The following is an 11,097-nucleotide window of genomic DNA, read 5'->3' on the forward strand; positions in this document are numbered from 1 at the left end:
TGATCGTAACCCCTGGAGTATCGAGGATGATACTGTTCAAGGCTCCTTTATGGACCAAATTAAACTGCAAACATTTTTTTACACTTGAAACACATTTTCATTAGCTTTTTTCACAATATGCAAAGACAAATACAAAAATATCTCATTCACTCTCACTTTCTTACTTATATTATTTAGTATATTTTGAATGCCTTGGTTTCAGTTACTAGTAAACATTTTTTAATTTTTTAATGCTACATTTTTGTAATGAAAATACTGGATTACATTTGTAGTGTATCTACAATGTATTTGTATAAAATTTCTCTCTGTAAATAGTAGTACATTGTATTTATAATCACAAATTATTGATCTTTAGCCAGATTTGATAATAAACCCTACTTAGTATTAAACACATTTAGTTTGCAAATGTACAAGGAGTAGAACCTTTCAGAATTATGATACTTCTTAATATTTTTCTTAACACTTTCAATATACATGTACAATATATTGCTTTTTACACGCTGTCTGTATATATAGTTCGAAACTGTAAACATTTATCAGTTAGATACTTAATTATCCACTAGACGTGTGCCGTAATGGATAGGGATGATATGTATAAACGGATTGCAACGGAATAGAGCGAATTGACATAAGGAGGTCATCATAATCCGAAGTTAAAACGATTAAACATAACATATGAAATAGTACTAGGAAGACATAACCATATGTTCAGCCCTGGAAGAGCAATATGTTCCGTTTCATCAAGGATCAGTCAAAGGTAAAATTTCGTATCTATGGTTTGTGCCATCATCAGTTTTCGAAACACGATTGACGGAGCTTTTCACCCTGACTTTGATCTAGATCCGGAATACAGTCTATGGACACTATGTGTGGTTGCATATTTATATAAACTGTAATTCTAAGATCCCCAAGGTCCAGGTCCCAAATGAGGCAATATCAAGATTGGTAGTTTTCTCCTGGTACTAGTACTTTAGCTTTCTCTGCCGCCTAAATTTGGGACGACCTTAAATGACACTGGCTGTTAACATGACTTTAAACCAATAAAACTAATCTGACATCTATTGGTTGTAAATATTGACAAAAAGTCGGGCACGTATATATAGTATGTCAATACCAACTTTATTGAGACGCAAGTGATAAAAAGTCAACGAAGTCCATATAATATAAAGACATTTATTCATTCTTTTATTACAGTAAATATCAACCAAGTGAAGCCAAATAAATAAAACATTTATTCATTCTTTTATTACAGTAAATATCAACCAAGTGAAGCCAAATAAATAAAACATGGTGAACTTGATACATAATTTCAAATTGTCCATCACACATATTCTACAAAGACTTACAATGTATGGTACGCTATAGCTAGCTACTGTTGTAGCGGAAAAGATATCACCTTCTGTCAGTCAGAAGGTGATATCTTTTCCACTACAGCAGTAGCTAATGGTACGCCAGACATGGGGTTGTTAGTTCTAACTGAATTATCCAAGTCAATTAATGATAATTCACACTCCGTGAAAGGCACTGTCCCCTGTCGACCCCATATAGCCTGCCCAGGTTTGTTTGTGCGCGGGAAGAAACTTTAAAGAAGTGATCTTGTTTTCGTTGAGCACGTTGCGCATGCGTTTATGGATTGTTGCGTTGATGGGGGTGTAGAGGTGCCGTCCTAACGCCTCCTCGAGGTTAACTTTGTAGATGTCGGTGTCGAATTTCATTTTGATGAAATGTGCGTACTGGTCTCGGAGTATTCCTACACTCACGACATTCACGATTAGGTCCAACTTCCCGTCACCATCTACATCGCCTATGGCGCCTGAAACGAGATAAAGGAGTTAGAGGAAATGACGTTAAAATCTTATTTTCATAATAAATAACAAATTATGTTTCTAACATAAATTGTTTGTATGTAAATTAATGTTCGGGTCAAACCCATAGAGAGAATATAATAGCGATCCCGAAAAAGGTGTGGAAATGTTCTACGTATATATAGATAGATATAGATTTGATGGGATAGGTCTGATGCATGTTATCTGACCATTAGCATAGCCAATTGTCAGGTCCGTGCATTCTTGATTATAAATATTCGGGATCATATAATTACCCGTTGTCCGTTCGTCAGGTTGCTTGACGATACAGAAAGGTTTATTAGATTGCCTTTTGCCACGTGACCATGGAACTTCGTTTTCAGTCATTGTATGATTCTCGCCGTATATTTTCTTTACTTGCTCGACCAACTCCTGGTCAGCTCCGGACATTTCTGTTACAAGGAAAAATGAGATTTTGTTAAGTATATGTATCACATTATCTGAAATTAAGGCTAATTACTTTTTCACAATTAGTATATTATGAATTGTAGAGACACGTTGATTTATTATGAACGTGCTAGCCCAGAATGTCATGGTAATGTTCCATAATATATATACTTGAAACAATTGTCCTTTTATACGACTGGTTTGCGTGTTGTCATACAGTATCCTGAAACCGATCGGTTGTGTTGCTCTGTAACCGCGGGAAGACGACCTTAAATGACCTTAGCTGTTAATAATCAACCAACAAACCAATCAATCAATTATGTGTTAAAATACCTTCACGATGAAATAATCTTACTGTAGTAGAATTTTTCCGAGCCTCGTTCCCAAAGTTTGATTGGTGCCTTCATAGTTGTCCTGTCCAGCGCGAACAATTCCGCCAGGAACACAGTCTGGTCTGATTGGCATTCTACGTAATCCTTGTCAATCACGCGCCTCTTTGACCGGAAGTGACCACTGTCGAGGAGGACGCCCTCTAGGTCGGCATTTGACTCCTCTACGACTGTTTCTTCCAGGACAGATTTGCCATCGCTCAAAGAGCGCCTATTGATCTGTTAACGAAGTGTAAAGAAATACTTAATTACTAGTATACACACTCATTGTTCAGGTGAAATGGTAAGTGTTTGGCTGATTTCCTTATGTATAACTTCTTAACTTTTATTCTGATGATCAAGAACTATCATTACTGGTACTTCCTATTCAAGGGAAGTAAAAGGATTTCGATTCATATGGTTCACTATTTAATTGATTGATGGTGGGGTATACAAGGATACTGCATAGCTGATAACTGGATTTGCATTGACATATTGACTCCATTTTGACCATCAGATTCCCGGGTCAAAGTCATGCAGCTGTTATGATTTCAGGTTAGTATTTTAGCACAGTCTCACTCACCACTCTTTGGACGCCCGTGGCCCCGTGGTAGGCACCTGCATGTAGCGGATCTTCACCGTTGCGGCCCTGTACCTTATACAGGAACACGTCCCTGTTCGGGGCCGACGTCTGCACTGTTATGTCAGAGGAGACATCGTATCTACCCGAGGTCATATTCCACAGGACTGTTCCGTCCTTCCCGTCAATCACTACGTCCTACAACATAAAATGGCACCGTCTTTGCATATTACAGAGTTAGCTCCCTTGCGGGCAGGTATCGATTGTTACGCCATTATTTTGTGAGCGCAATTCACGTCGATTTTTCCGAAACGTATGACGTTACGCTCCCAAACACACAATCAATACCTTCCCGCAAGTGCAGATAACTCTGTAATGTGCAAATTCGGAGTAACATGGGGAAACGGTTATCGGTGCTATTTCACGAAGAAGAAAATCCATATTAAATAGGACCTGAAAATAACAACATATCGACCACTAGTCCAAAATGTTTTGCCCTTACATCCTCCATAGGACTTTGAGTCAATACAGAACGACAAAATATGTCCGGCTTATTGGGGGCCACATAACGTAAACGTATTCATTTTTGTGAGGTGTTATTTTTGCGATCCTCTTTTCTTCATTATTCACATTTTTCTGTTGCATATTATGTTCCAAATATCCCTTGGTCACAGCTGTTGGCTCTTTTCTTTCTTTCTTTCCGAAGAAGAAGAAGAAGAAGAAGAAGAAAGTCTTGATAAAGTAATAGACTTACGTCTGTCGCGTTGTAAAATGGCCATGCACCTTTACTCCAGTGCATCATAAAGTCAATGACGTCATCGTCGTTAAAATATCCAGGAGCGGGAGAACTGGGAAGAAAAATATTGATAATCATTAAAGAGTAGTAAGTTAATTGGAGAGAAAATTAACATATTGCGCAATCCAAAGTTGACAAATACTATTTGAGTCAACAGTAACAAATTGGATATAAAGTCTTCTTGAATGTTCCTTTACAGGGTTCCATCATTTCGATGTTGTAATGTCATTATGAACTTGTACCTATACGATTCTCGCTCCTCGAACTTGACCTTCCACATCACCTGTAAGTCTTCCCCGTTATACAAAGCCATGGTACCATCAAACCCTGTCATTAGGATATCCTTGACGCCATCTTTGTTGACGTCAACCAGAACGGGAGGAACCATTACTCCTTTCTCGTCACTCCTGGATTGTAATGTGATCAACAATAATAATTTATATATTAACATATTGAAAATCCTTCCGTCAAATCAGCCTTTCATTTTTAAGGTATTTCAATAATACAATGACGCTACGACAATGTTTATCCGCGTCTAAATTTGCAATTCAGTTAATTCTAGAAAAAGCTACTTGCACGTTCAACAAAATAAAATTAACCAATTCCACACATACCTGAACAACTCAATCTCTCCCTTTTCGCTGGGTGTTCTAAAACCCCATTGGTCGTAAGCCCCACGTGTATTTCGGACCAGAGTTTCCTTTGGGAGCCCCATCAGGTGTCGGTAAAAGTCAGGAAGAGAGATTGCCAGGAACAGCCCTAAACATAAAGATGAAATGCACTCAATATGTGCCTAGTACCAATAAAGAGCGTTTCCATGTCAATATTCCTTTACAACCTTCGCAAAAACAGCATGGACAAATGCCGGGCACTTAATTTGATTATATCAGATACATGTATTATCAGAATAAAGGAAAGGAAGACTTTCACATTGTTTATCTTAGTTAGGAAATTATGATACCCATTGACCCTTGTCCATTCATGTCTAGAGACACAAACTGACAAGGAAGAAGTTGAAACTATGACGACACAATGCTATTTTGGATTGCAACAACATATTCAGCAGTAACATTATTCAACATAGATATGGCATAGCAAATGTTTGAACTTTCTGAATAGTCACGACCAAGAAAACTCTATTGCATATTGTTCTGAGAAGCATTCAACAGGTACCACCTGGGACTACTAATGTAACATGGCCGTACCTCCGACAGTTTCGCCTCCACTACCGTACAGGATGTACTGCGAACCGTCCCGTCTCTCATGAAGTACCGGCGAGATGTACACCTCTTTGTCTTCTGGCATTTCTAGGTGAGTACCAATTGGCAATCCAGTCCGTCCCGAAATCATCATCAACCAGCCCGCATTCCTCTTGTGAATCTTAGGGCCACAATAATAATTGTTGATTTTGCATCATTCCAATAAGATTGTTCATCGAAATCATATATTTTTATTCTTCAGTACAATAATCATAAAGATGTACGCAATACAAAGACAAAACCTTCCCAGTAACTAAAGAGGAATGAAATATAACTCTTCCCAGTGTATAACTAAAGAGGAATGGAATATAACTCTTTCCAGTATACAACTAAAGCGGAATGGAATATAACTGAGGGACAGGGAAATACGCAAAAGGCTCCTTGACCATCTATGAGTTTAGAAGGCTTCTCAATGATTGTCCACATCAGGTGGTGACCAGTTGTGTCCAGAAGACTTACCTCAGCAGGGACTGTCGGATCACCGCCGTGAGTGATGACTAATTGTGTCCAGAAGACTCACCTCAGCAGGGACTGTATGGTCACCGCCATGAGTGATGACCAGTTGTGTCCAGAAGACTCACCTCAACCGGGACTGTCGGGTGACCGCCGTGAGTGATGACCATTTGTGTCCAGAAGACTTACCTCAGCAGGGACTGTATGGTCACCGCCATGAGTGATGACCAGTTGTGTCCAGAAGGCTTACCTCAGCCGGGACTGTCGGATCATCGCCGTGACTAATGACCAGTTGAGTCCAGCAGACTTACCACAGCAGGACAGTCGGATCTCCGCCGTGAGTGATGACCAATTGTGTCCAGAAGACTTACCTCAGCAGGGACAGTCGGATCACCGCCGTGAGTGATGACCAGTTGTGTCCAGAAGGCTTACCTCAGCCGGGACTGTCGGATCATCGCCGTGACTAATGACCAGTTGAGTCCAGCAGACTTACCACAGCAGGACAGTCGGATCACCGTCGTAAGTGATGACCAGTTGTGTCCAGAAGACTTACCTCAGCCGGGACTGTCGGGTCGCGGACGTGAGTGATGACCAGATGTGTCCAGAAGACTTACCTCAGCCGGGACTGTATGGTCACCGCCATGAGTGATGACCAGTTGTGTCCAGAAGACTTACCTCAGCCGGGACTGTCGGATCATCGCCGTGACTGATGACCTATTGTGTCCAGCAGACTTACCTCAGCCGGGGCTGTCGGGTCGCTGATGTGAGTGATGACCAGTTGTGTCCAGAAGACTTACCTCAGCCGGGACTGTAGGATCATCGCCGTGACTGATGACCTATTGTGTCCAGCAGACTTACCTCAGCCGGGGCTGTCGGGTCGCTGATGTGAGTGATGACCAGTTGTGTCCAGAAGACTTACCTCAGCCGGGACTGTAGGATCACCGCCGTGACTGATGACCTGTTGAGTCCAGCAGACTTACCTCAGCCGGAACTGTCGGGTCGCCACCGTGAGTGATGACCAGTTGTGTCCAGAAGACTTACCTCAGCAGGGACTGTCGGGTCACCGCCGTGAGTGATAACGATGTCGTTGACCTGGTCGTCGTCCATGTCAGGTATTACAGCTATACTATAGATGTTCCAGCCCCTATTTACCCACGTTGAGCTCTCCCTCCATATCACAGTGCCTGGTTTATAAAAGACGGGGTTTTGATATTTTAGCAGATTGTGTGTGGCATCTTTTGTCTTCATTGTGGTTAAGACCATTTCTGAAACATCACCTAGCACCAACTTCACAATACATTTTTTCAATGGAAATGTTTGCATAATGCAATACATTGCTGCCCGTTACTTAATCCACTGGGGTCTGAGAATTAGTATTAGATTATATAATCATGGACCCACCAGAGTGCCCTAAGACCATTTTTAGGCGTATTATGGGTATATAGATATAAACTGTAGCTAGTTCTCAGATCCATGGGTTCAGTATATGTTACCTGAACATCATAGGTAATGCGTTTACTTTAGGACGAACTAAAACACATTATTTTACATATCTATGACGTGGTCTTAGAAATGAGGGATGAAGCGAAGTAGTGCCAAAACCAAAGACAAATGACTGTATAATAAGATTTTCAAAAATGCACTCTGGTAAAAATGAACCTAACCAAAGTCTTCCTTTCCTAAAATACGATCGGGTCAAAATTGTTCTTCCTAAAACGTGATCTGATTAAGGTCATTTTCTCAAACTGGATCTTCTTAAATCTGCTCTTCCAAAGCATTGCATTCCCTTGAGAAACAATTGAATTTCTCAAGATGTTCTTTATAAAGTATGCCACATAACACGATTAAGTTGCTCCACACATGTCTCACCTTTAGTGACGTCGATAGCCATTATTGTCCCGAGTCTTCCCGTGGCTATACAGTCCGGAGTACCGTCCAGATTGGCGTCCACGGAATGACAGTTCAGTCCGAACACCTCGGAGTAAGCGTCCACCTTCCATAGCAACTTGCCATCGTAGCCTCTAAATGCGACAACGCCCCCAGCACATGGCTCCTTCATACCTGGAACAATATATTATTCATATTTAGGAATAAATGATTCTTACATTTGTTTGTTTGTGTTTACGGTCCATCGACAACTAATATTGAGTTGAAATGATGATAAGATGGCAAATTCTTACAGCACTCGAGAGTACCAAGTTGGTTTGAGATTCAACCTTCTGTCTTTTAACGCCTACACCCAAATACGCATATAGAATTAGGAAGAGTTGTTTTCCGTTTACAAAAAAAAATGATGAACCGTGAAATGGCGCTATTGTATTTGTAATGCTAAATCTAAAAACGATGTTTGATCAGTTTAACATGTAGTTATTTAGATGATGAGTATAAGTGACAGATTCTACCTAGATTTCGACAGAAATTGGCCATGCTGGACTCGACGATCATCATGCTAACGTCCTTTCCGACTGCTATACCGGATATGACGTCCAGTATTCCGTCCCCATCAGCGTCCACAAGCCGGATACATGACTCGGTACCTACACAGCAGGGACACAAGTACAACAGTTCAACATTCTAAACACATGAGTCCTGTATGTTTGTATTGGTAATTCTATTTTGATAATTCTGATTTTATTTATCTATTTTTTATATATAATTCTGGGTTTTTTTTCCATTCGTGAATGTTTGATTGATTCGGTTTTGTTTTTTTAAATACGTACATATTTTTTTTCATACAGGACAACCAATGATTCGAATGGTTTTAAGGCAGTGGTTTCCCCGAGGTTCAAATGGACGAGATGTTATTTTTTTGGTTCCAGTAAATCATTTATAGTTTTACCGCAGTTCAAGTAACATTCTCTACCGTTTTAAAGTGTTTCGTACAGCATTACTATGTATATAAGTAGTAATAACGTAAATGTCTAATCCGTTTGCTATGCCTTAATTTGCAACGAAATACATTCGCAAAATTTCTTTTTACCTTTTATCATATAGAGTGATTTATTAAGTGAAAGTCTTACCATAATCGGATAATTTTGTTCTCCAGTCCGCTGTTCGTTTATGTACTTTGTGTTCTGACTCTGACGATTGTTCTTGGTTCTGTATCCATGGTAACGAAGACAGGGGAGTAAAGAAGCCGGCGATGTACCCCACCCCCACGGAGAGCAGCATTAGGGCGAACACTGTCGCGACGGTCGTGGGGGAACAGCATATCTCTTTGGAGGAGGAACTTTTACGCGAGCTACTGAAAGTGTAGCCGTTTCCGTTTCTCAGTTTTGGCGACGATTGCTTGGTGTCATGAATACTGACTTCCGGTACAGATGTTTGGTTAATCACAAGGGTTTTCTTCTCGTCAAAATCATCGTCCTCACTTTCACTGCCAAAAGGTAGGAGGTGGTTATAATCTGCACCTTTTTTACCTGTTATGTTAAAAATAGAAATAAATTACGTTTCAATCGATGTTATTGATGTCCGTCTTTATTAAATTGTCAACTGAAATACGATGAACATATTTGTATATAAAGTCCGTCACAGGAACCATAGAATAATCCAACATGTATTATGTATTACAAGTATTAGAGGTATGATTATGTGGCTTAAATTTAGGGAATGTTGTTTTTACCGCTGTTTTGTTTGTTTACACTTATCTAAAAGGTATGAACATGTTCTAGTAGTCAGGATACATCCAAATACATGTAGATTAAATCTTATATTAATTGTAGAGCTTGGGTCCCGTAGAACATATACGTATCAAACATGTACACGTTGTTCTATACTTACTGTCAGTTAACTTGATTTTCAAGATATGATCTTTGATTGAATAATTTTATCAGTTAGTAAACTTATTTCTTAAATAAAACTTGCTAACTTATCTACAACCACTTACAAACAAAATGATACGCTTCGATTTCTATTAGTCCATTGTTATAAATCAGGAAAATTTAAAGCCACAATTAAGATCTTATAATGAGCATTTTAAGTTGCCATCAAATCGTGTGGTTGAATTTGAATTAATACATTCAAACAAATATTGTGTCATAGTCCTAACAAAAACTGTTCGCCAATCGTACCCGTCATTGTCCAAAGTTCTTCTCTAAGGGAGTATAAATGTAAAAACATGTGCACTACTGAATTAAAGTATCAGTCAACAAGTTGTTCAAGTTTATCAATTTATATAACCTTTACGTAATAGTGATACAACCTTACCGGGATACTCAAAAGATATGAATACTTTTCCTTTCTAAATAAATGTGTACTCATATAAAAATACTGCATCTTTTCGTCAACTTTTCTTACACGGAGAAAAAAAAAGGAAAAAATCCACAAGAACGTGAACTTACCTGGCATGACGTGTTTTGGAGCGGGCTCCGGAATATAGAATGGACACTCTTGACCGTCCTCTATCAGAACGGTTCTGATAAGGCTATGTGTACTTATGGTAAGTACCAAGATAACAAAGACTTGTGGTCAAGTCCAAAATTCTTGACCAATGAACATCTAAAGATATCTTAATTCTCATTGTTAATTGATTAAATTTGTTTTCATTTTTATGGAAATACGGTCGTCAGCTTTGATTCTATTTTTTCTATTATTACAGTTGTAATTGGATATACTTAAACATTTTTCTATATTTTAAAACTTTTTCTATGAACAACACATCTTTATAGAAGGTTGGTTTCTATACTTTCTATATATGGCCATCCTCGATACTCCAGGGCTTCCGATCACTTACGATCTCTACTTGAAGGCAGCTCAGCGGAAAACATTTGACCAATCACGGGCTAGCAAATATTTCATTTGAAGACTACAGAGAGAGCGACGCCTAACATCAAAGCCACAGAGTCAACCACAGTGTACCGTTATACGGCTCTTTTGATGTACATCAAATGACTGAGTTACCTGTTCTATTCTGTTGCCTCCAGTTTTACTATGAGATAGTCCAGGGGTGTAGAGATCGTAAATGATCGGAACCCCTGGGATATCGAGGATGATATATGGCATATCACTTCACGTAATTTGCACACAAGACTATTTATATTTATTATTTATAGAATTGAGTACGCAGAGGTAGAAAAATTTGTATTAGGTTTGATAATAGTTATCAAAATGTGTTAACATATTTCGATAGAGATCTTTCTTTATTGACGTGTCTTGTATTGTAACATTATAGACTTCCCAAAAATAAAACGCCATCCACACAAGGAATATGTATATCTAATTATATATACATGTATATATTTCGTCTTTCTGCGTGACAGCAAATGAATAATTCCGACCCGTACGTCCCTTTGTATAGCTCGATTTTTTTATTTTGCTATTTTGAGAAAATCGATAATATTGTCTTAATTTTACGTATAAAGGCCTATACGTAAATGTGTAGTACTGTGTA

At 39.0% G+C, this 11,097-nt stretch overlaps 1 protein-coding gene across 1 annotated transcript; it reads right to left on the bottom strand.

Annotated features, from left to right (window-relative positions):
• Positions 1 to 1,234: 1,234 nt before the first annotated feature.
• Positions 1,235 to 10,112, bottom strand: LOC138329264 (protein FAM234B-like). Its single transcript, XM_069276122.1, has 13 exons — positions 10,049 to 10,112; positions 8,729 to 9,127; positions 8,111 to 8,245; positions 7,578 to 7,769; positions 6,750 to 6,892; positions 5,202 to 5,376; positions 4,611 to 4,755; positions 4,239 to 4,403; positions 3,955 to 4,048; positions 3,204 to 3,398; positions 2,608 to 2,860; positions 2,102 to 2,257; positions 1,235 to 1,813 (listed from the first exon to the last, which is right to left on the bottom strand). Exons 1-13 carry the CDS (start codon positions 10,053 to 10,055, stop codon positions 1,506 to 1,508), a joined length of 2,367 nt encoding a protein of 788 aa, XP_069132223.1. The 5' UTR covers positions 10,056 to 10,112; the 3' UTR covers positions 1,235 to 1,505.
• Positions 10,113 to 11,097: the final 985 nt, after the last annotated feature.

The sequence above is a fragment of the Argopecten irradians genome, chromosome 8, assembly GCF_041381155.1.
Source record: "Argopecten irradians isolate NY chromosome 8, Ai_NY, whole genome shotgun sequence".
In the NCBI taxonomy this organism is placed as follows: domain Eukaryota; kingdom Metazoa; phylum Mollusca; class Bivalvia; order Pectinida; family Pectinidae; genus Argopecten; species Argopecten irradians.